This window comes from Sciurus carolinensis, chromosome 8 (assembly GCF_902686445.1).
Source record: "Sciurus carolinensis chromosome 8, mSciCar1.2, whole genome shotgun sequence".
Classification (NCBI taxonomy): domain Eukaryota; kingdom Metazoa; phylum Chordata; class Mammalia; order Rodentia; family Sciuridae; genus Sciurus; species Sciurus carolinensis.
In genome coordinates, this window is record NC_062220.1 from 44217097 (window position 1) to 44243661 (window position 26565).

At 34.9% G+C, this 26565-nt stretch overlaps 1 protein-coding gene and 1 pseudogene across 2 annotated transcripts in view; one reads left to right on the forward strand and one right to left on the reverse strand.

Moving 5' to 3' along the window:
• The window catches only part of Umad1 (UBAP1-MVB12-associated (UMA) domain containing 1), a 257793-nt gene that overhangs the window by 73515 nt on the left and 157713 nt on the right, over positions 1-26565 (reverse strand). The window contains exon 1 of one of the 2 annotated variants that reach the window (XM_047560084.1): positions 18188-18308. The exons of the other annotated variant lie outside the window; for it this stretch is intronic. Coding sequence (XP_047416040.1) covers positions 18188-18197 — 10 coding nt within the window. The 5' untranslated portion in view covers positions 18198-18308. Of the gene's footprint in view, positions 1-18187; positions 18309-26565 lie in introns of those variants that run through there. 2 annotated transcript variants of the gene reach the window in all.
• On the forward strand, positions 5454-6043 carry LOC124990453 (60S ribosomal protein L11-like; annotated as a pseudogene).

Sequence of the window (26565 nt, forward strand, 5' to 3'; positions counted from 1 at the left end):
TATAATATGAACATATGAAATTACTGTCCTTAGGATTATAATATATTATGTCATATTTAAAATGCTCATACAAGAAAGGAATGGGAAAAAAGTGAAAGTCATATGATAGCCTAGATGGATTGGCCCCCAAAGAAAGCAAACAAGGGGCTGAAAGTAACAAGGAGCCCAGGGCTTTCGTATGCATAAATATAGGTAAATTCTGAGATGTCTAATTGTCAGTGGGGCAGTGCATATCACATTTCAATGTGCATAGGGAATCACTTGGGGTGCAAATTCCTGAATTTTAGAAGAGATTTCTGACTTAAGAAGTCTAATAAGGGCTTACAAGTCTGAATTTTTTTTTTTTTTTTTTTTTTCAGTACTGGGGATTGAACCCAGGGCCTTGTGCTTGCAAGGCAAACACTCTACCAACTGAGTTATATCCCCAGCCCACAAGTCTGTATTTTTAACAAGCATTCCAGGAGATTCTAATGTAGGTAGTTCACAAACAATACTTTAAGAAACACTGAAGCAGACTGATATTGCCTTAAATAGCTAACAGCTTATCGTCTGCCTGATTTTCAGAGGTATTGTTCCTTCCCTACCTCCATTGTTCTGTCTCACATTGTTAAAATATTTAAAGAGTACCTATCTCTGTACTATGATTGGGACTTAATAATCTAAAGTTTCCCAGAAGAATTTAAAGCAGGATATCAATCCATGTTCATAGTAGCACTCTTCCTAATAGTCAAATGGTGGAAGAAATCCCAACATCAACAGATTGTTAAAGAAAATGTGGCATACACATACAATGGTGTATTATTCAGTCTTAATAAAGAAAATTCTGAAATATGCTACAATGTGGATGAACCTTGAAAACATTGCTGGTCATGAAAAGAAATCTAGTGTATGACTCCACTTATATGATCTACCTAGAACGATCAAATTCATAGGACAAAGAATAGAAGGGTGGTTGCCAGGGGATGAGGGGGAGAGGAGAATGGGGAGTTTTTGTTTAACAGGTAGTTAGGTTTTGCAAGAAGAAAAAGACCTAGAGATCTGTATGTACTTAACACTACTAGAGTACAAACCTAAAATGGTTTAATCTTAAGTTACATGTGTGTTATTACAATAAATATAAATATTTTTTAAAAGTTCCATCAACTACTGGTCAACATTTGATTTTTTCAATTTAGTTTCATTTTAATAATTATTTACATACAGATGGTATAATTAGTCTTTATTCCATATTTAAAGAGAAAAGGAAGAGTCAAAAGAAGGAAGTATGTTTTCTTCTTGCTTCAAAATTGGTTCTGACTCAGTAAAGGCCCTTACCACCTGGATATAAGAAGGAATAGTTTGACCAGCTGTTCAGCTAGTACACATAGCAATAAAAAATAATAACCCATATCAAAAGAGCACAGATCATTCTGTACTAGTACAATGATGATTCTCTTGATGTATAGCTGCAGGATTGTTTATGTTCACACAACTAGTAACAGCAGTGTTAGTGATACTGAATGTCAACATGCTATACTTTCAAAAAACTTTTCAACTAAGATATTTAGGAGTCACTTAAATTTAAGAAATTTAAAGTAGAAAGTATTGAACACATATATGAAGTACAGTTATAGATTATACCAAACTCCAGAGCTAATATACATATTTTTTAGTGATCTAAAGTAAAATACTGAAACTTTCTCTGATGAAGAGGCATTTTTCAATCCTAAGTCTTAATGTCACTAGGATAGAGAAGGGAAGTTGCTGACAATGAAATTCAAGCATTTGTGGGGAAGGGTTCAATAGTAATGAATATTCAAAGGCACACACTGTTGCCTTGTGATTCTTTCCCATAAATATCACAGAAAATCCAAGTTGAGGGGAGGAAAAAAAGGAGAGTTGCAGTGTAGGTAGCAAGAGATATTAGTCTTTGAGAGTCTGCTACTGGTGGATTCCAATCTAACAACTTGTAAACTTTGACTTAGAAACTCCAAAATAGGTTGACACCACAAAATCAGAATTATAGAAAAGATTTATAGATTTATAGTAAAAGAATTATAGTAAAGTCAAAGGTTCCTTAAGAAGTAAGAGGCACCCAGGTCAAAGTAAGCATGTAGGATGGCTAAGTAGTGTGAGAGGATTGGGGATGGAGTCTAATATGCAAAAGCTCTGGGTTCCATCTCAGCACTACAAAAAACATACAAATCAACAAAATTTAAGTAGTATGAGAATTTGCTTGATTACAAGCAGAAAATAAGGCAGAAAGAGTAAGGACTACTCTTTGCCTAAAATGTTCCTCAACCCAGATTGTGACCAGCTGATGTGTATTCAATCCTCATGCCTCAGCCTCAATACTACTACCTCAAGACTCCCCCAACAGAACCTATGTGCCCATGTGTTCTCTTTCTTCTCTAAAGCACTTCTCACATCTGCAATAATCATTTAATTACATGCAAGTGCAATTACTATACTTGCTGAATAGCTGTTGTTCCCACTAGACTATTAGTTCCATGAGGAGAATAACAAGATTATTTTATTCACTACAATACTTACAACATCTGGTACAGTGGCTGGTATCCACTAGGCACACAGTAGGCCCTTACTAAATGGCTATTTTATGACAGATGCATTACAGCAAATGCTGGCATGGTCCAGAGAAAATTGACAGTATTAGGAAAATAAAAGTTTCTGATGAAACTATGGGTTAGATGCAGGAAGCTACAGAGGATACACTATGACTGGTAAAAGGAAATAAGCTTATTAATAGCATTTAAATTGGGTGAAAGGCAGAGGCTGAACAAAAGGCTTCAGGAGAATCGATAATCACAGCTCTAACATAAAGTTTGGACAAGATATCTGCAATAAAGAAGGACACAGTAGCCCTGCTGTAGGCTACATGGAATTTCCCAGGGAGAAGAAAAAGAGCAAGGAGTCAACAGTGACTCTGAAATTACATTACAAAAAATGAGAGGATTCTAATTATTTGAGAGAAATGGCCCAGAGAAAAGATTTTACTGGGTTCTACTTGTTTCAGTGAGTTTGAGATAATTACATGAAACATAAAAGTGTCTGAGACTCCAAAAGAATTCTGCTTCAGTATTTTTATCTTATATTCAGTACTGTATAGTTTTCTGTCTTTGACCAGTTTTAAAACATATTTATGACAATGAGATCCTACTTGGAACAAGTTATACTTATTCCAAGTATGTATAATATGTCATGTACATCTAGAAAGAACAAATTAAAAAAAAAGAACCTAATGCTTAATGATTCAAGCATTCCTCAGACTAAACCATTGATAAGGATTTTTATTTTCTTATAAAATATTATTAGATTTTATTAGTATTTTCAGGAGTCTTCTCCATTCATTTCATAAATAATATTGGATCAAAAACTCCACATATTTAGAAAAACATACATTAGAGATATATGCCAACAAATTTGTGATATTTTAAAAATTCCTCTAAAAATAATTGTACTGTTCCAAAAAAGTTGCAGTTATTTCAGTGTGTAAAAGAAATTGCTAATTTCAAGATCAGTTAAACTGTGAAAATATGTTTCAGTCTAGAGTTATGAAAACTGTATATGGTTTATATACTCAAAACTATACTTCTCATTCACTACTACCAAATTCCTCAGTATTATTTGGCTTCCTAAATCAGATTGTCTTGAAATTAGAATTAAATTCCCATTACGTCTTTATTTCAACACGATTCAGTGATTTCAAATAAGTTTGCAGTTTTCTAGGGAATCTGGTGTAATAAAATCCAAATCCAATTGTACACATGCCTATTGGAAAACACGTTTTAAAAATTCGAATCTCTAATAGCTTTTTTTTTTTTTAAGATATGGAAGATGAGGATGGAAAAAGAAACATATTAACCATCCAGCACTGTTATGCAAAATTGTCTAAGAGTAATGGCTTCAGTCAAATCAACTTGTTTCAAATTCTTTCTCTTCTCCCATTCATGCGGAAAAACTTAAAAGGAAGCAAACCTCTTCCCCATGGCTGTCAGGCTCTGTCTTCATGCTGTGACAAAGTACATCAATCCTGGCGAGAATAAAGCACCTGGGAACCAAAGCAGAGTAGCCACCCGGATAGTTTCCAGTCTTAGGGAAGAGCAAAAAGTATTCTTCCCAATAATGCTTAATATGGGAGAAATAGTAAAAGTTTACCTCTCTGTATGTCATCAACTGCTCTGTGGACTACGCATCTCCTAACTCATTTCATAGCAAAAGAAAGTAGGAAGATCAGGATAAAGAACATGGTTCCTTGTTAAGCCTCTGATTCTAAGATTATAGCAAATGGTGTAACAGCAAAAATTTTCTCAGACTGGGAGACTATACATGGTGGAAGTGGAATGAGCTGGAAAATGTAGGTTGGGCTGGGGCCTGAGTTCTCAAAACAGTAAATGGATCTATATTAAATATCAATAGAAAATAAAAACATTCCCAAAATCAATTATTTGGAGCTTATTTATTATTTCTAATTATCCAAATACCTGTTTCGCTATAGATTGATGAACTAGGATTTTTTATTTCCCAATGTACATACACAGAGCATTAAAAAAAAAAAAAAGAGGTCAGTCTATTTGTCTATGTATCTATGTCTATCATTCTTCCTCCCTCTCTTCCTGAATAATTCAGTCCCAACAGGTTTAGGCAATCTGAGGATGTTGAAGTCCAAGTGGGGGAGGAAGAAGACGTGGAGAAAGCGGTGATACCACTAATCCAGCTCAGGTCATTGACCTACATGCCTGGTAAAGAAGGGCCTGGATTATCTTATTATGACAGGAAGTGCTCAAAGAATTAGTAGGACAATTTGAAAGGGCTCTCATGGACCAAAAGTATGAGATTTCATACATAAAATAAATACTAGTTTGACATTATACAAATAGTCCATTAAAAATAGGAATTGATATACTCAGATATAAGAATGAGGAGAAATTTTTTTTGTATAGTGGAATGCCAAATGATAAATGGAGGGAGAAGGACTAAAGAAATTATTAAATTATCACTTGGAAACTATCAAAATTGATTTAATCAAGAACCATATGTAGATGCTAAAACTGATGGGTAAGAGGTTGATGGAGAAAAGGGTATTAGTCTTTAAGTACTACCTTTCAAAAACTGATTATAAAGTGAAAATAAGTAAACTTCACATTGAAAAAATCTGGTAGACATGTCCTTGAATCATGGTCAACATCTCTAGTAATGTAACAAATAGGAGTTATGCACCACCTGACAGGATACAATAAGAACACACTTCCATGATATACCTGACAAAAAAAATCTGGAATCATAATCTGAATCTAATTGTAGGAACATGTCAGAAGCCCCCACATTGAGGAACACTATGAAATAATTGGCTTGAAACCTTAAAAATGTCTAGATATCGAAGATCAAGGAACATTGAGGAATTGTTCAAAATGGAAGGGGATTAAAGACACTTGAAAGTCTTTCTGTTCTCTATGATGGCACAGTATTAAGATAAAAAACACACCCCCATGTGGGAACTCTGCATCCATAAGCTCTGCCTAAACATCTGTTGGGGGGAAACTAGGGACAGACTGGGCCAGGCAGCCATGGTGTTGAAGCAGCTCACAGGAGAGACACCTGTGTTTTCAGAAATGGATGCACTGCCAGATCCTTTGGCATCAGGAGAAATGAAAAGATTGACACCCACTGTACAGTCTGTGGGGCCAAGGCATAAGAAATCATGGAGAAAGTTCTAAAGATGTAAGAGTATAAATTAAGAAAAAAAATAACTTCTCAGGTACTGGAAACTTTGGTTTTGGGATCCAGGGACATACTGATCTGGGGATAAAATATAACCTAAACATTGGTATCTATGACCTGGACTTCTTTGCAGTGGTAAGTAGATCTGGTTTTCAGCACTATAAACAGGAAGCACAGAACAGGCTGCACTAGGGCCGAAGAATTAGCAGAGGTCATGTGCTGGTCCCAGCATAAATATGATGGAATCATCCTTCCTGGTAAAAGAATTCCCCTTCCTATCCAAAAGGTCAACAGAGAGAGAGAGAGAGAGATACATGACAACTAAATGCAACATGTGACTCTGAACTGGATCCTTTTACTTGAAGGACATCATTGTGACAAAACTTAAATGGGACCTTTATAGTTAACTTTCTAATTTTGACAGTTAATATAGATGACCTTGCATTTAGAACTACATACTGAAGTATTTGTAAATAATGACAGATCACATTACCAATTTATTCTCAAATAATTCTGGAAAAAGAAAATGATCTTTGTGCCGTTTTTTGCAACATATTTTCAAGCATGAAATAATTGCAAAATAAAAAGTAAGTGAGAATAACAAGGATGGTTAGAATATATAGATTTGATAAAGACAGATATACATAAATTAATAGATATAGAAATATACCTCAAAGACTCCTTTAATTCACCAACATTTCAGGTGGCCATCATCTCTTGCAATGATTTCTACAACTAGTCACACAATCAGTCTCTCTTCCTCTAGTTTTGGTCTCCTTCCTTTAATCCACTCTTCCTTTTCTTAAATAGAGATCATGGCATTCTCTCCACAAACACACCTACAACTGTATCATGGCCCCACTGTGCTTAGGATAAAAGTCAAATTCCTTGGCATGGCTTACCAGTCCTGGATGATTCCTTTGATCATCTCCTTTCATTCCCACAGCTCCAACTCCATACTCCAGTCATTAAACAATTTTCAGATCCTTAAATGCACTGCCTCTCAAATGTGCTAATGTCTCTGTCATGTCCCATTCTATGTCACCTCCTTCCCACTGAGTATGCAATAAATTTTCAAGAGATATTCAGTTTAATGAATGATTGCATAAATTCTTCGAAGTCTTTACTATATCTCCCAAATCACTGTTTAGAAAGTTTTCATTCTTTCTATCACTTTGTACCATATGCAGATTAAATTTTTATATAAAATCCTATGACTATTTAATTCTTCAATATATTTCTTTCTCTTTAATTACTATAACATGAAAGACTGATCTCCGACTCTTCAAACACTCATAAATGACTGCACAGGACGTGGGTAGGCTCAGTTCCCCAAGAATGCTTCACATACAACAAAATCTCCAACACACTTCAGATAATTAGTAAACCTTCCTAAGAAGGAGGGGCAGAAACCGACTTAAAAATATATTCAGATGATATGACAATGTACAACCCGGTTGGTCTTGTTTGTTCTCTCATACAGAATTTTACCTCAACAGATTTTAAGCAAACATTGTTTTCTACAATTTATGGAAACTCTGTCAACTTCTTGAAAGGAGATAAGCTCTTTTATAACAAGCTTTTTAAAAGAACTTTGTGAAATATGAGTAATTTTATTTATTTAATGGGTGAAGAAAATAACAAAAGTTTGAAAAGTTCCTAGCATCACAAACTAGGTGGTAAGAGTCTTATTCAAACTAAAACCTGTATGGGTTCAAGATCCATTCTTTCTTAATGTAACTACAAAAGGCAATTGTTTACAATTCTCTTCATGAATAATATCTAAAATCAAAATAGCACACTATCATAGATACCTGAATACATTTATTTTCTTTAGTTCATCTGTTTTTGTGAATGTACTGAATTAAAGAAGATACCATAATTGTGTCAATTTCTGGATTTGTGTCACTTAACCAGAAGTACTCTGCTTTATAGCTTTGTGCAAACTAGATTGAACTACCACAATGCAAAAGGGCATTTGTTGAAGAAATTTTGTTGTTGTTAGTTTTTAATAATGCCATTGGTGTGCTTATTTCTGGGTCTGGTGTCTTATTTGTATTTTATCTTAAGATCTTGAAACAAGTATTAGATCTCTTCAATGAAAGCACATTACTTTATCTCTAAATTCTCAATAGTTCATTTTTAAGCTAAAAACTCTTGGTAGTTAAGGTCTGGAAGCAACCTTTGAGCTTATCTTGGCTCCTTCATCCCCACTTCCAAATCCATTTTATAAGTGAGATCTGGAACACAGTGTCCTGATTATCCATTCTGATTCTTACCTCCCAGCTCCAAAGCTTAACAAACACAAGGAAACAAACCCCACAACATCTGTTTTGTTATCTTCTATATTACAAAAGACAGAATTCTCAAGTTCTCATGCTCCCATTCTATTATCACTAGAGAAAGAGAATTCTTTTTATTTTGACAAGAGAAAAATATATGTTAATAACTAACAGCCTTGGCGTACAGACCACTCAGAGCAAGATTCAACTATCTGTAAATGATCTGACCTAGTTTCATTTTACAAATTAGACAAGAGAGGTGCAATGAGACTTTCTCTCACGAAGATTAAATGAGAGCCTAGATAGTCTCTTCCTAAAAATCACAGAACTACAATCTCAAAGGAGGACAGTTAACCTCTGGATCTGACTTTGCCAGTGAGTATGTGGATCCACACAAGAGACTGTATATGAGGCATTTTGCTATTGTTCCTGCTGTAGGCATAAGAGGTCAATAATATGGATAAACTAGGATTAAAGTATTATTTTCTGATCAAATTTGAGGTTCAAGTTTCTAGGTACTTGAAATGACCCTTAAAGAAAGAACCTAAATTTAAAATGAAAAAAGGGAAAATAAAAAAAACAATAAATTTAAAGTTTAAAAACTAAATTGAGAAAAAAAACTAATTTGATAATATATGTAACAGCATGTATACCCAAAACTTAGATATATTTTCTTTTTCTTTGAAAAACAGACAAAATGTGACGCAAACACCAGGACCTCACATGCAAACATAAAGGTATTCAGATGAATAAATTAAATAAGGAAGTAAAGCATCATAAGAACGAAACAGAAGAAAGGTATATGAGAATATAGGAGAAAAATAATCTGAGTGCAAAAGTGAAAGAATTTCTTTTTTCCCTTTCTTACTCTGAAGTTTATTTTTCATTAGATTTTAAAAATTTCTTCCCAAACTATGTATTCCTGGGGGCAGGGAGAAGAAAAGCAAAACAAAGAATAGATAAGGGAAAGTTAAAAAAAAATAAAAGAATGGAAAAAATAAATTTAGAGTAACAAGTGGTAAATAATGTGTTTTTATAACTACTTTGGTTAATGTAATACATTATTTTCACATTTTAAAATTTCTTCATAAATTTTAACTGTGATTTGTATCATCGTTGAAAATATAAGGCTAGAGAAGGGCTGGGGTTGTAGCTCAGTGGTAGAGCGCTTGCCTCATGGCACTGGGTTCCATTCTCAGCACTGCATATAAATACATTAATAAAATAAAGGTCCATCAACAACTAAAAAATTTTTAAAAATAAGGATAGAGAAGACACTTTGGCTTTAACAAAGATGAGTATCTTAATGTATAAAACAATGGAGTTTTTTCAAGTGATCAAAATACTGTATTTCTATTTTTAAATATTTTCTAGGTTATTGTTTTCCTGTTTCTTTATTTCAGATACCAATTTCTAATTTCTCCCTTCTGAACTTAGAAATAAAAACATTCGAAACCCAAAAGCACTACGCAAGATAATTAGCTGTTAACAGTAAGAGCTCAGTAAAAAGAATTAATACAAAATTAATGTATTGTTAATATTAAAACTCAACTTTCTAATAAAAATTCTATAAATAAACAGCAGAAACATCAGTAGAGGGAAAGGAATGGGGGAGGGCGGAGGAGAGGGAAAAGGGAAATACTGAGGACTGAATTACAGCAAATTATGTTGCATGCTTTAAAGAGCAAATTATATTTCATGCTTTTATAATTATGTCAAAATGAATCCTAACGTTATGTATAACTAAAAAGAACCAATAAAAATGTAGAGAAAGAAAAAACAAACTCAGATTTCAAATAAGAGGGAAGAAATAATTTAATTTCCAACAACCATGAAATATAAAATATTCAGAAATATAATTTAAAAAACAATAGGTCCTTATATAAATAAAGCTATAAATTTTGGGTAAATGAAAAATAAAAATACTAGAATTAATAAAAATGGAGACTCGTTCCTGGATAGGACTATACACATGTCAATTCTTCCCATGTTAATGTATAGAAATGCAAGTAACAGAATTTCAATAAAATTGCCAGTGCCGTTTTCTGTTCAGAATGTGGCAGTATATTTTAAAGTTCAATTAAAATCACCCCATAATTTCTTTAAAAGACTGAAGGAAAATGTGCACTATTAAATTCCTAAAATTTAAATTAATTAAAACAATAATGAACTAGAAAGAAGACAGGTCAATGACACAGAAAACTCAGAAATGGATCCCAGGACACAAAAGAATTTGGTGTAAGCTGGACAGGGTGGCATATGCCTATAATTCTAGCAGCTTAGGAGGCTGAGGCAGGAGAATCATGAGTTCAAAGCTAGACTCAGCAACTTAGTAAGGCCCTAAGCAATGCAGGAAGACCCTGTCTCAAAATATAAAAAAGGGCTGAGGATGTGGTTCAGTGGTTGAGCGCCCCTGGATTCAGTCCCCAGTATAGAAAGAGAGAGAGACAGAGAATTTGATGCATCCAATTCAAGTCAACAAAAATCTACTGAAAGTTATGTCAGTGTCGTGCTAGTTGGAAAGCAAACAGATATAATCTTTCTAGAGAGCAATTTGGAAATACATGTCAAGAACCTATATAAAGTTTATAAACTTTTAACAAGTAAATTCACTTTTAGGATTTGTTCTAAGGAATGAGAAATTTAAATATTTATACAAAGATGTTCATTATAGCATTAATTCTAACAATGAAAATTTGGCAAAAATAATAGGGGAATTCATATATAGTAATTCATATAGTTAGAAAATGGTATATCCATACAATGGAAGATTAGATAGCCATTAACATTGTATTCAAAAACTTGGTCATGTATAGTCATGTGCTGCATATAGTCAATGGCAGGGTGTATATAACAGTAGTTCTATAAAGGTTATTAAAGACCTGAAAAATTCCTGCTGTACCTGTTATGACATCATAGTGCAATTGATTACTCAAGTATTCATGTTACCAGTGTAAGCAAACCCACTGTGCTACTTTAAAAGCATAGCACATAAAATTATGTACAATACAGATATTTATAATGACAACCAATATTCCTGATTTATGTATTTCCTATGCTATAATTTTTATCATTATTTTAGAGTGTACCCCTTCTACTTATAAAAGTTTGCTGTAAAATAGTACGTTGTTATGTCTGCAGCAGCCTCATGTATTTCATGTTTACTGTATCTCTTGATAAGTCTAACTTTCAGTTATGTTTGATTTAATTTCAAGTTGCTTTGTTCATCATGGCCCTAGAAGCAATAGGCTATATCTAAACACATATATATGTATATGTATTTAGGTACACATGCATATGGGTAGATAAGCATTTATAGCCTTAGTGTGTAAGGCCATACCATCCATGTTTGTATCCCACTCAATGACGTTTGCACAAAAGTGCAAATGCTTAACAATGCATTTCTCAAAACATACCCTGTCATTATATGCATTACTGTACATACACTGTATATACTATCAACAGAATATTATATAACAATGAGAACATGGAAGTACGTCTGCATATAATACAGAGGAATCTCACAAACAATAATTTTAAGTGAAAGAAGCCAGACACAAAAATACACTCATACTATAATTCCACTTACTCCTGTTCCATATATATAAAACAATTATGCTCTTAGAGGTCAGGATAGCTTGGGAAATCGAGTGAAGTGACTGAAAGGGGTGGGATGGTAGGAGATTATAGGATCTGTAGTTTGTTTAATGTATAATATGCTGAGAATTTTCAAGTGTCAAATACAATCAGTTCATATACATTTGTGGAGGCATCATCACAACCAACATAATGAATATACCCATAATGCCCCAAAGTATCCTTGTGCTACTTTACAGTCTAGTCTTCCTATCCCATATTCTCATCCCCAAGCAACCACTCTGATCTCTGTCACTACAGGTTTGCATTTTCTAGATTTTTATATAAATGGAATCAGGTCGCATGTTCTCTCATTTCTCATGGGTAAATACATAGGAATAGGTGGGCCACATGGTAGTTACATGTTTGCCTTTTTAAAAAAACTGCCCAACTTGAAAATGGCTGTACCACTTTCCTTCCCACCAGCAATATATGCAAATCTCAATTCCTCTACAACCTTGCCAACATCTGGGATAGTCAATCTTTGTAATTTCAACCATTCTAGGGGTGCAACAGTTTCTCATTGTGGTATTAATGTACATTTCAATAATAACTAATGATGTTGATCATCTTCTCAGGTGCTTATTTGCCATGCATATATCTTCTTTCACTAACTGTCTAGACAAATCTTTTGTTTATCTTTTAAAACAGGGATGTTTGTTTTCTTATTACTGAATTCCAAAAGTTCTTTATATTCTGAGTATTTTAATCAGATATGCATTCTATAGATTTTTCTCCCGATCTGTGGCTTTTTTCATTTTTTAACAATGTATTTTGAAGAATAGCTTTTTAATTTTGATGCAGTACAGTTTAAGTTTTTTTCTTATGGATCACGTTTTTTAATATTTCATCTAAGAAATATTTATCTAGTCCAAGTCCACAAAGATTTTTTCTTATATTCTCATTTATCAATTTTATGGATTTAGATTTTATATTTAGGATTATCCACATATTTCAGTTAAAGTTTTGTATAGTGTGTGAGCCATGAACTGAATCCTAGGGAACTTATACCCTAAGGGACTAAGAAAAGGAGAAAAGCGGTCAGAGACAAAGTTGGAAGGGAACAGTTAACATACTGACTTGCAGAAGCCAAAGAGGAAGAGGGCTTCAATTTGAGGAGAGTTTATGCTATCAAAGTACACATGGAGACCAGTGCAAACAGATGACAGTCACTGAACTTGACAATGAGATCAGTGATGACCTCAAGACACAAATTTCAATAAAGTGGGACAGAGAGAAGCCAGACTAAAATGCATCAAAAGAAAGTATGGATGGTGACAAAGGGAAGAGTTCAAACCACACTTTAGAAAATTTTGACAATGAAAATGAAGAAACATGTAATAATGAGCACTCTAGGGCTTCTTGACTATGGAGAACAAGACATGAAATAACTAATAAAGCAAGGTTGGAGAGAAGGTAGCATGAAAATGTGTCACAAACACAGTTTACCTTTTGCAAGCAAGAATCTGAAGTGAGAAGGAAACTTGGGTGAAGAAAGAGACATTTTGAGATGTTGGCCAGAAAAGATCAAGTACCTTGTTCAACTTCCCTGGCAAAATTAGGAGTGAGTTTACCTACTGTGTCTAAGAAAGAAGGGTTCAGGACTGAGGCATAAGAAGGGTGTAAGGGTTTGGAATTGTGTTGTGGGAAAGTAGTGGGCTGGAATCAAATAGAGATAAATTATGGGATTATCAAGGAGTTTTGCAGTACTCATAGACAAAGAATCTGTGTTTGTAAAATTAAAAATTTGCTGCATTCCCTTTCCTTGACTGCCAAGATCCACCCCCCTCTCCCATCAAGGAGAGAGACAGTGTGTATGTGTCAAATGGATCGAATTGTTCTATAACTATATAATACCCATCTCACTACACATTCATTCTCACACTCCCCACCCCCCACCTGCTTTTTTTTTTTTTTTTTTTTAAAGACTCACAACCTGTTTGGTATGTAGAACAGGTTCCACTCTACACATGAAGAAACAGAGACTGAGAGAGTGGCTCTCCTAGAATGTTTGGCTAGCTGGGACTTGAATCCAGATCTTTTGATTCTAATTCTAGTAATTAGAATTTCCAGTAAATTCCCACACTGCATCATCTTCAATGCTTTTCAATGATGCTCCTATCTTAAAATCTGCCTCAGACAGTTCCTCAGTTTTTATTCTACCTTTCCAATCAACCCAATAGGCTGCTTCCTTTGCCTGTCTAAGCAACTCTGGCCATGCTCTACAGAGATCTGCAAAGACACAGAACAGAATCTAAACCTGGGGAACACCTTGAAAAAGGCAGAAAAAACTGGAGCTCAGCAGGGCTCAGTTTTCTAACAGAAAAAGAACTAATTTTCAAGTTGCAGTTATGGTTTGCCATTTAGAAGGAACTCAGGTTTTCCTTCCCTCAGGGGAAGGAAAGAGAAAAGAACAGAAGCCACAGAGCCAGAGAGAAATGGCAGCTGGGAGTCTTCTCAAAAACATTCAGTCTATGAAAAACATAGAGTCCTTCTCCTATAATTCCTCCCAGGGCAAGGGCTTGCAAGACTAGCAACAGCCAGAGCCTTTGAGCAGTAACTCCCTACTCACTCTTCCCTTTCAACTTTCCAAATTCCCCTAACTGAAGAATTCAAGCCTAAGAGTGTCCCCTAGAAAATCATCAATCTATGATAAAGCATAGAGAAAACCAGAGTCTGGCACCTTTATTTTGCCTAGGATAAAAATTTTGTTTTTCAGCGTGTTGCGCAATCACTATAAAAACTTACAATGGATGAGTGTCTACTACAAATCCTGGTTATGCACTACAGTTTTTTTTTTTTTTTAATTCAGCTCCCTCTGACCTTGAAACAGTTATTTTGCTACTAAGAGCTGTGATGCAAATTAAGGCATTTTTCTTCTTATTTCAAAGTCTGCTGCATAAAATAAGTGTATGCTTTTCAAAGTCAATTGACAGCCTAATGTTGCACTTTAAACTACAGCAAACCAAGACTTCTCTAGCTTGTTTCATTATTATTTGACTAACTCTTTTTAAAATTTAAGAAAAATGTAATTCTTAATTTCTCATGGTTTCTGGTCTCAAAAAATAATATTCTTAACACTTGTGTCTAAAGTGGGTCTAAAGGGCAGCATTACATTTTTTATGAAAGATCACTAACTTTTTAATGAATTACATTTAACGCAGATATAACTGTACAATTCCTTGTTGTAAATGTTATTTTGAAAGCAAACCTCACAGCTAAATTATCTTAAAAACTGTTACTTTTCAGTTTGCACTTGTTACAAAAACAAACAATTATTGTGTAGCAGAGCATAAATGATATTGCGAAATAGTAAACTCTCTGCAGACTAAAATTATAGTGATATTTGTGCTTTTATCCATTTAAAAAGAGAGAAAAAATTTAAGGTGAAACCCCTTCTTTAACAAAAAAGATTTCTTCTGTTAAATTTAATCCACTTTCACACAGTTTTTCTTAATTACACTACAGCTGTCTGGTAAGGCACAACTGACCACTTCCATCATGAAAACAAACTGTACCCCACCATCTAAAGTTCTCAATTAAAAAGCAAATGTTTTTGTGAGCCCAGAGAAAACTGGTGCAGCTGCTCCATTTCACGAGGCAGGCACCTCCACTCCATTCAGCTGTGAAGAATGGCAATGACTGTAAATTGTTCCTCCTGATCGGTTCCACAATAAAAACAAACCACACTACTTTCAATTTTTCAAAGCCAATTTTTTTAAGCCTCCAGTACTCTGGAAACAAGAGTTGTGTTCTTCTGATTCATGGCCTTTGATTTCTACATAAACGTCCCTGTATGCATGTAAAAACAGGTCCCTGCAGGATACTCACAGACTGTATATATTAACTTACCAGATGTACCCGAAGATAGAAACGCCATCAGCCTACCTTTTAAAGCAAGATACTATTTAACAGTTTAAACTGCCTGTGACTAAAGGATGACTGCAAAGAACATACCGTATGTTGAGAGGCATTAGGTAGTTCATGAGAAAACTTCAGCATGCTCACAAAAAAGTGAAACAAATGGTTCTAAACTTGTGTTTCAGTGGTCTCCCTTAAAATCCAAAGTAAGATATTAAGGTCAAGGCACACATCTGCATTTTGCAACTAAAACACTTGAAATCTGATAACTAAACTGATGGCACAATTCTGTTAAGAAACTGCTAAATGTTACTAACTTACTTGAAAGCTCAAAGAGTAACTGATCTAAACTGGAGGTCTCCAAAATGTATTATTTTTAATCAAACATGCACCAATTTTAAAGTGTTAGATCACTTCTCCCCTGAATTAATATAAATAAAATTGTAAGTAATTTACTTATTACAAACATGAAGCAATGCATTAATTTAATGCACATTTAAAAACATGCAAAAAATAGTTATTAAGAATGGTATAAAAATAACTTATACAAGGGCTGGGGATATAGCTCAGCTGGTTGAGTGCTTGCCTTGCAAGCACAAGGCCCTGGGTTCAAAAAAAAAAAAAAAAAACTTATACATAGAAGGATATTTTTGCACACTTCCAGTGGATGTACTCTTGTACAGCCCCTGAGCCACTTCCTCCCTCCTTCCTGCCTGCAGGGATCCTAAGTGGACCATGGCCACTGTGAATCCTACCTATGTCCTTAGTGGCTTTGGATGAATTCTTTGATTGTTGTAAATTTCTAACCCTGTCCTCAAGATTTTTTAATGCAAACATAAAAGTATAATCTAGTATAGAACAATTTTCAATTCTGATTCATGACTTAAGTGTTGCAGTGAAACTTAAATGTGATCAAACACGGAATAAAAACAAGGAGAAGATCAAATACATGGGCCCCCTTCCTCAGTCACAAAATTGCTAGCATGAAGCTATTAGTGATTCCTCTATCACATGATATAGCAATCAGAATCAACTAAATCAGCGAATAGGTTTCCAGTGAAAAAACAGCATCCTGTGGCTGCTGTACCCTCTAACCATGGTGGTCACCCAGCATTTCCAAATATCACCTGCTAATATTTAACCTATGCAAACTGTCTCATTTACAAGACCATCTTTCCCAAAACCCTAACAATGTGATTTCAGGCAAAGAAATTTCTCACCACCTGATGGACCCTGTCAATAATGCAATGTGTTGCTTAGCATGCATAAGGCCCTGAGTTTAATCCCCAGCACAGTGGGGGAGGAAAAAAGAGCAATGCAATAGATATTCGTGGAATATATATATGTATGTGTGTGTGTGTGTGTGTGTGTGTGTGTGTGTATGTAATTGTACAAGTCTTTGCTAGAAGTTGGCAATACAATTACCTTTATCCTCATGGAGCTCACAAAGAAATTAAAACAACACATACACACACATACACAAATATACATCTTATCTGCTCTGTGGCCATTTTTCCTCAGGCTCCTCCACAGGGTCCTCTTCCTCTATGTCCTCTGTTATTCCTCAGTGTTATTCTCTTCTCATTCTACCTCTAGGGGATCTTATTCAAGACTATAACTTAAGATATAACAAGATACATTTTGACTACCAGAGCTATTTCTAAAGAACATTTTTCTTGAGCCATATAGTCCATACATCCCCTACTTCCACTTGCCAATTCTACCCAACTGAACGGCCAAAAGCGGTTCACCTCAACGCTTCCAAAAGTGAACTGATCTTCTCCATCAAATGTGCTCCTCTTTCTGTATGCACTTTCTCAATTCATAGGAATCATCATGGATTTATCCCTCTCCTTCAACTCCCATATCCATTCAATTTCAAAGTATGGTCAATTTTCCTTAATGCCTTTTAAACTTGCCCCTTCCTCTCCATAACCACCACCTTGAGCCAATTCCCCTTCTAACTGGTCTTTTCCCTTTAATTTATGCCTTCTTGAACCTCCCTCTCCATATCACAGCCAGAATAATGTTTTTACATATTCAGACACCTCCCTCACCCAAACAAGGAGAAACAGGAGATATCTTGAGGAAAATGAAAAGTAAAAAAATGGGTTTTTAGACTGGGGAGAAGTTTGAAAATGTTTATGAGCTAAAAGAAAAGAGCCTATGGCAAGAAAGAAATAAGAATAGATGATAAATACAGCAAGGTCCCAGAGCACAGGATAGGTAGAAAAGTCCTATAGGAGGTCAGCTGCAATAAAGATGGAGACACACACTTCCCTTTGAGGCAAAAGGATAGACTCAAAGGACAATAAGTTTGTCTGTAGAGAAGAGACATGCTGAGGGAGTTATATGCCAGATAATATCTACTTCCTTGGAAAAAATGACAAGGAAGGTAGATTTGAAATGAAGGGGTTAGGAGAGCTGAGTTCCAGTTTGGAAGAGTTACTACGTATATTAAAAAAAAAAAAAAAAAAAACCAGCTGATTTGAAATAAATTTTGAAAAAAAACAAAAAAGAGAAGAAAATCATCCTAAGTGCTCAGCCAATGTTGGAAATAATAAATCTGTAGCAGTGTAATCAGCGCAGTAAGACAAAAGTTGTTTTCAAGTGTGGTGGGTAGGAGAAAGGGGGATAGTATGATTATGGTTCTGATGGATTTAAAATTACCAACAGCTCCCAACACCTACCTTTATTCATTTAGCTCAGTTTCCAACAGTCTTTGAATTTTGTTTCTCTTCCTCCTCTATGTTCCAACCACAGTGAGCATACTATACCATTTCCAGAACCTAGGCTGTCAGGACTTTTGTCTTTGGATACACTGCCTTCTCTATACAAACGTGCTTCCTTCTACCCACCTCTATGTCCCTCTACTTATGAAACATGCCAAAATAAATTTGATCAGCCTAGGTCAACATGCCAGCAGGTCAATGAGTTGGGTATAAAGTGGGCACTCTAAAAGCATTTGATTGGGAAAGGAATCATATGACATGAAGCAAAAACCCATCCTGAGTGAAGCAGCTTCTGTAAGGCATATGAAAAGGAATGTATAATGGGTATCTTCAGGTATCCTTTCTCCCCAGAAGTGTACAATAAACTGATATGAGATTCCTGAGGTCCTTGTTTCCATAACTAATTCAATCAAAAACTTAAAATGTGCTTCTCTAAAGTGCACTGTGACCTAAAAAAAATAAACAGAGGGCACTTGTTTTTGACATTTTTGTGGAAGTTAAAACCACCTAGGTTCCTTAATTGACAGAAACAGATTTACGGAGTTTTCACTGAGGTTTCCTATCTCTAGAACTACTTCCTTTACCATGTTACCTTGAAAGACAATGAATATCTGGGATTCGTTTTCCTTGGTTAAGTCCAAATACAAATTATAGACTCAAAAAAGCTTAACTTCTGGACAGATGAATGAAAGGGGACATCTGGTCTTGGTGTTTGTGCTCCTTCTTTCTTGATTTAGAGTTCAGAAATTCAGGATGCACTGGTCCTTTCAGTCACCGCTCATTCTTGCCCCTTCCTTTATTTTTTAATTAAGATTTATTTGTTTTGTTCTAATTAGTTATACATGATGGTAGAATGCATTTTGACACATCATACATAAATGGAGTGTAACTTCTCATTCTTCTGGTTGTACATGGCAAAGAGTTACGCCAGTCATGTAATCATATATGCACATAGTTGCCCCTTCGTTTTAATCATCTCCACCCAGTACCATACAGATGAAAAGGTACCACTTACATAGTTAATTTAAGGAATAATTCCTGTTATAGACATTGGGGAAAATACAAAGATAAATAAAATGAGAAGCTTATGGTCTCGGGAAGGGAAAAAAAGGTGTATAAAATTATTAAATACAACATAGTAAATGCTATAATACAGGCACACATTCATTCATTCAGCAAATGTAGCAACCTACTAGATATATGGTATTGTTTGAGGTGCTGAGGATTTAGTAACGAAAGAAAAAGAAAAAAATAAATAAAAACAAGGACCTTAATTTATAAACGAATGAGTAAACAAAATGAAGCAGAGACACTGAAGACAGTAACTTCTCCAGGCTGGGAGGAGTGCTCAAACCTTGTCCAGAAGGAGTCTCAAACCCTCCACAGCTGAATCTGGAGGGTGAGCAGAAACAGGGACAGAAAAGGAAGGTGGTCCAGGAACATGGTCCCAGGAAGCAAACTGCACAGATGTTGAGAATGGGGGGACCCAATCCCCCTACCCTTTGGTTAGACTTTGTGAAAAAAGAAAACCTCTCTCAAAATGTGAGGTGGCAAAATTGTACTCTTTTTCTTTATAGAAAAATGACACCTGCTTCTCTGTTTCTACTGTTTTCCAGAGGTACAGAAAAATAAAAATTTGAAGGTAATGAGTTTAACTAAATTTTAACCTTAGATTTGATAAATCTACCAGGCAACTAGGTATAGGAAACAAATAAAAATTGATAAATAAGGAAGTAAACACAAATTAAAAACCAAAATCAAAGGAATTTCCAGGCTATCTGTTAAAACAACAATTTAAAAAAGCAATTCTAAAGATAGTATGAAGAGGGAAAAACTCATAATTTAAAAAGAAGCCAGCATGTTCTCTTTCATACTCAGAGTACAATTATGTGAGTGTGTGACACAAATTAATATTTACATATTTGCCTTTTAAAAGAAGGCAAATTACTAGAACACGAAAAAGCAGAAAAGCATATATTTAAGTATGAGAGGCACCATACTGAGCACCAACTGTTTGGGCTCTTGTCTCAGCCTTGCCTCTTAGGGCTGGAAACTCAGGCTCAGCTTCTTCATGTGTAATACGGAAGTATGATGGGTATGATGATAATGTCTAGCTCTACGAATTACATTGAGGGTTAAACTAGGAATACATGTAGAGGTCTTAAATGTGATACTTGCCCCCCCCCCAAAAAAAACTGTTAATATCTGTGGAATGGCAGTGGTTTTTGTTGCTATTATGACTTGCAGCTGCATATTGTACTATAGAATCCAATTGGCCATTGAGGATCTCCTGGAAAAAATGTTTATCTTCTTATTAAACTGTATGAAAATAATGCTGTCCAGCTACTAATACCCTAAAAGTTGAAACCTAAAATAAACATATTTAGCAACACTGATTGTTTAATCCTATTTTTGGCTAAGAACTTAATTTCTTGAATGTTCCCTATTCACAATAAATAGTAGTGGCCATCTTTGGAACCAACTATTTATGCCATCTTTTCAGGGTGAAAGGATTTTAAAAGAACTTGGAACTGTTATCTACATTTTTCTAGGCTAGAATGTCTATGAAAGCAGAATTGCAAGAATGCCTATAGAATCCACAAGGATATAAACCCCTCTCTAGACAATAAGGTTCAAACAATCATGTGAGGACTTTTTGTCATGTTCACCAAAGTAGCAGCAGCACCTAGACTGATATGCCAGAAACATGACAGGATCTTAGTATTTTTAACTAAATAAATAATACAGTTTAAAATGAACTGTCCAAATTTCATATAATCAATAGCTATTAGGTAAATTTTTAAAACAACCACACTTTTGAGCTTTAAATGAAGTGCTGAGTTTATCCTCAACATTAACCAGCTCACAATATAAGAAGGGGAGAAGTTGGAGAACCTGTCAATTGCCTGAAGAAGACTGTATGTTTTCAACCAAAGCAGCACCTGCACCATTTAAAATGAAATTCAACAAGAAGCAGTTATGAATATATAAATTATAAGGCTCTGGGGGTTCTTTTATTATGAGAGTAACAGCAAGTGCTTTCTGGACCTGCAGCTGGTACTATTTCTAAACTACATGAGGACCTATTTTGAGTTTTAAACCTAAGGTAATATCAGTTTATTAATCAGATGAACTTTAATGTTAAACAGTAAAAGTTTTACTTCCTAATATAAATTCTTAGCCTGCAGATATAACTAACAAATAGCATGTCACTGGGCATGCCTGGGATAAGCAATAACTTGTGGTGAAATACAGTTTTAAAAATTGATTGAATTAACTACATATGTACCCTGGGAGAAAAACAGACAAGTAAATTTTGCTGCTTATTTGCAAGGCTGCTCTATTATGTCCCAGCATAATCACTGTCACAATGTTATTAAAATAAGAAAATTGCTGCATTTGGGTTCTAACTGCCACATTTGAATTCTAACATAAAAGTCTATCCAAAACGAATGGCCAGAAGGTTAGATCTGACTAAAATTATCATTCCATTATTAGAATGACATGTAACTGAGGAGAACTGTGTTCTACCATTTATTATATACATGAGGACTACTTCCTTGGCTAAGAATTTAATAGGTACTCAGAAAAATATCCCAAAAATACTAAATAGGGGGAAATTATTATTTCTGAAGTTTCAAAACTTCAGGAAGATATGTATTTATTAGCCTGTAAAAATCTCAGGTTCCCCTCTAGCTACCAGCCCTTTTCTCTCCTCTAACCATCAAACCTACCACTCCTCAATCAAACCTTCAGTCAACACCAATAACCCTTCCTGTCCTTGCTCTGCAGCTCTCCATGCCCAGTGTCATTCCTGATATCCATCCTCAACCAGTTCCTACTCATTCATCTTTCAGTTAAGTTCCCCTCAGTGTATACCACTCTGGACATCCACTTTACGGTTTAATGGTCTTTCACCTCAGTTGAATTCTGCTTTCCATACTAAACCCTAGCACAGTGCCTAGGATAGCCAGAACTCAATGTCTCTCTAATAAACATATGAATGATTTTCTCAACCAACCAAAATTATTACCTATAACACAAATAAGAGTTTCTTAAGGCCAAAGGCTATTCCTCATTCATAATTTTCAGGGTAGGCCAATCTCAGTCTCTGAGACAGAGATGGAACTTAAGAAGTGATTGATAGGTCAATAAAAGTAAACAAACTCCATGACCTGAAAGTTTCCAATTTTAAAAGGCAGATTTCAGTGCCTTAATATTAAGCTACAAAATTACTATATATGCTTAATTATAACTAAATAATTCTTTCCATAAGTAGCATATAAATTTAATCTAAACTAGAACTTTTTGTAAGTCACTAATAATTTGAGACAACAGCATGATTTTATTAATGTTATTAAGCACTGAAATACTATACTATAAACAAAAGAAATATTTTGAGAGAAAGATTTCAAAACTAGATTAGAATGTGGCTACCCACAGAAAAGAGATCTATAGAGAGTGAAGTGTTAGGAGACAGGAGATGAGTGAGGGTTAAAAGGAAGTCAGGTTTTTTCATCAGTGAGAACACTGCACTCATTGGCATAAGTGGAAAGCTGTGTTTCTGGATTTGTTGTTGTTTTCTTAATTTGAAAAAGGAACACTAGGAATAGGATTCAAATAATTTAAGTGTGAGAAGTCAAGACATCAGATTTCTCTCTCCTTAAAAAGAAAAAAATAAATAAAAAGGGGAATGATACTAAGAATTAGAATAAAGAGGTATCATCAGTATAGGCAGTGACTACAGAAGTACAAATGTGATCAGGCTAAGCTAGGATAGCAGGTACATACAGGAAAGGAAGTGCTTTCAAACAGCAGGCCAGATACAGAGATAAAAGGTAAAGCAAGCAGGGAAATTCTAGAAGCCTAGATCAAAAAGGGTGCTAAGGGAAAGGGCAGAATACCCTGGCAAAGACATCTAAATGGTTCCTGAGTGTATATACTGAACCACAGATTGTAAACAATGAGGCAGCATAATCCAACCAGCATAGACAACAGAAAAACATGACCTCATTGTTAAAACATGCTGTTTCCAATCAATTCTGGCACTGTTATCTAATGGAGCTCTTTAGGAAGTCCAAACTTAGCTCAAGTAATGCAGCTCCCGTCACTACCTTAAGATGCAATTTCACAATCTGCATACCTGGCCTAGATATTGAGAACTGTCTAGAGTCCCACTGCTCCCACCTTCCATGGTTCTCAGCTTAATTTAAACAAATTGTCTTCCAACAGGTTGCTTATATCTGCTATATAACTTCCTATTGTTTTATTTCATAATCAAAAAGAAGAGATCTTATTTTAAAAATCTTTTTCAATAAGTCTTCCCCATTGTAAGCACTGTAGTTTTTGTTTCTTTTTGTCCCTGTGCTGGGGAATGAAAACAGGGCTTCAAGCATGCATGCTAGGAAATTATTCTATCACTGAGCTATACATCCTCAGCCCGAAACACTGTAATTTCTATTTTCCAAACTACTAAAAATATTCATCGCTCCTGGTTTGGAAGTTCTTGGGCTAGTATGAGACAAATGTGGTCTTAATACTGACAATTTGTAAGAGACTTCTGCTTCTCTGTTTTATTATAATGAGTCTGCAAGATGACCCCCCAAATGGCAATGGCTCTTTGTACAAGACTGCCATATCCCATTGCAATCTCATATCTACTTGGCTGTCTGATATTACCTTGGTTCCCTGTCAGCATTACTAAGCATTTTCTCTCACTGAATATCAATTTCAGATTGTTTACGCTTCAATGTATTAGCTTACATTTTCTTAGGCTGAATCTCACTATTTCCTAGATTATTTTAAACCTTTTTAGGTATCATTGTGATACTTCTCTTGTTTCACTATTTGATATGCTTCCAAATTTACTATTCTCTGTAAAACTGACTGAAACACTTCATTTCTGATTTTAAAGTTTTAATGAAAAGGCAAAGGAAAACCAGGTAATAGGCCTTCATGAAGAAGTTGTACTTCATATCAGCAAGAACTAATTTCTTCAGTTAAAATTATAAGTCATCACATTACAATGTAAGTAAATGTGTTTATCATGAAAATCATATTCTCTTAGTGACTAGCTTTAAGCAAAAATTAGCAAAATTTTTAGTAACATGTATATTTATATAATGTGTATACTTGGTTCAATTTCACCTTTTTGATTCATTTTTTGAGATTAAGTTAAAATGAGTAATGATTTTTAAAAAGAAGAATCACAATTCACATTTTAGATCTTAAATATATTCAAAGTTAAAATTAAATATCTTTGGATCCCCAATGATTATAAAAAAGTGTCACTGATTTTAATTAGAGGAATCTTAATTATCAGTGACTCATATTCAATATTTTAAATACTACCTAATTGTATTTATGAAAGTTACATATATTTTTTTTTCTACTAAGCTGTTTACAATTTTTGTTTCCTATGCTTAAAATACATTTTAAAATATAGTTTGCCTAGGGAGTTTGGGAATATTTACTTTCTTTTATGTTTATGGATTTCCTGGTTTGGAAGTTCTTGGGTTAGTATGAGACAAATGTGGTCTTAATACTGACAATTTGTAAGAGACTTCTGCTTCTCTGTTTTATTATAATGAGTCTGCAAGATGACCCCCGAAATGGCAATGGATTTTATGTTTATGGATTTCCATAAACATAAAACTCCTGTTTAATATCCTTGCTTATTTCATATCACTCTAGTTTTCTATACTTTCTTTTCATAGTGCCAGTTTAAGAGTTTTTTAAAAAAATCGAACCTACTAAAATATTAGTCAATGCATTTAAATTAAATTTTGTTAAATTTTAATTTTACTTAGTATGCTTTTGATTCAAGCAGGTTTTGAAGACATATTCTAATCCAACCCAGGAAAGTTAAGAGTTAAACATGTGCAGTTTAAGAAATACTGCAAGTCCATGTATGTGTCTCAGTCTAGAGTGATGTTTACACAGGGAATCCTGGCCTGTCTGTACTATATTACCACCCTTGTCATCGCCTGCCCTGGAGCAATTACATATGTGTCTACTTCTCCCACTAAACAAGTCTCTCCTGAAAGGCAGAAGCAAAGTGAAACCTTTGTATCTTCCCTGAGGCCTCCCCTAGCATTTCACATAGAATAGCCACACAATAAATGTTTGTCAAATTACCAGCAGAGTAAAGTTGTGAGTTGGCCTTGACACGCAAGCCCCATGAAAAATGAAAGCAAAAGTAAGTTCCATGAATGAGCTGTGGTGGTGTAAGAATATCAACAACTAACCTCAAATGAAAATATTCAAATGGGATGTGACTTAAAAAGTCACTAACAGGCTTGAATAAGACTCAAAATTCAAAAAAGTCCCTTTCCATTCCTCCCTATGTTAGAAGTGGGGAAGCTTCATTATTTTGTTTGACTATTTTCTGAATGAGATACACCCATATGACATAGCCAATATAAATAGATTTTTCTCCCAGTGTTGCCACTGCTGAACAATGATGAACAGATCAACAGTACAGGAATTCTCCAATAAAGAGTGACCCATTGTGTAGAAAATAACTGTATTCAGGATAGGTTTCTACTTTCTGAACTCTGGCAACACCCTTAGTTTCTAATTGCCTGTGAGTCAATCTTAGGGAAACCCTGAAATCGATCTTTCAAGAGCAACACAATTCAATTAAATATACATTTTTGAGCACCTACTGGATGCAAAAGAACAAGAATGGAGACCTGAGAGGAAAGGGGCCTTCAAAGGAAATTGAGGAGTAATGTCCATAGAAGGTAAAAATCCAGGAGGTGAATGGAATACAAGAAAAAGGGGCTGGCCAACATTCTCAAATGTCACTTAGGGTGAAAATCTGAGATTCATGAAGAAAACTAAACTCTATACTCCCCTGGGATGAATTTTTTAAAAATGATGAGCTTCTTGAATTTCCATGTTAAAAATGTTTCTGTGGCCAGGCATGGTGGCACATGCCTGTAATCCCAGTGACCTGGGAGGCTGAGGCAGGAGGACTGTGAATTCAAAGCCAGTCTCAGCAACTGAGCGAGACCTTGTCTCTAAATAAACTATTTAAAAAGGGCTAAGGAGCAACCCTGGGTTCAGTCCCGAGTACAAAAAAAAAAAAAAAAAAAAAAAAAAAAAAAAAAAAGCTTCTGTTCTGTGAATTTATTCCCCATTTAGATTGCAATTCTACAAATGTTATTACCAATCTCCCTACTATCCAGGTTGGAAATTTCTTCCTTTTCTCTTTGATAACAAGTCCTATCACACCCACCTATATCATTAAAGCCACAGACAGGGTAGCACAAGTTGAGGAATGCACAAGGTGTCACATCTGAGGGCAGGAATGTTCACTCTGTAGATGTGTA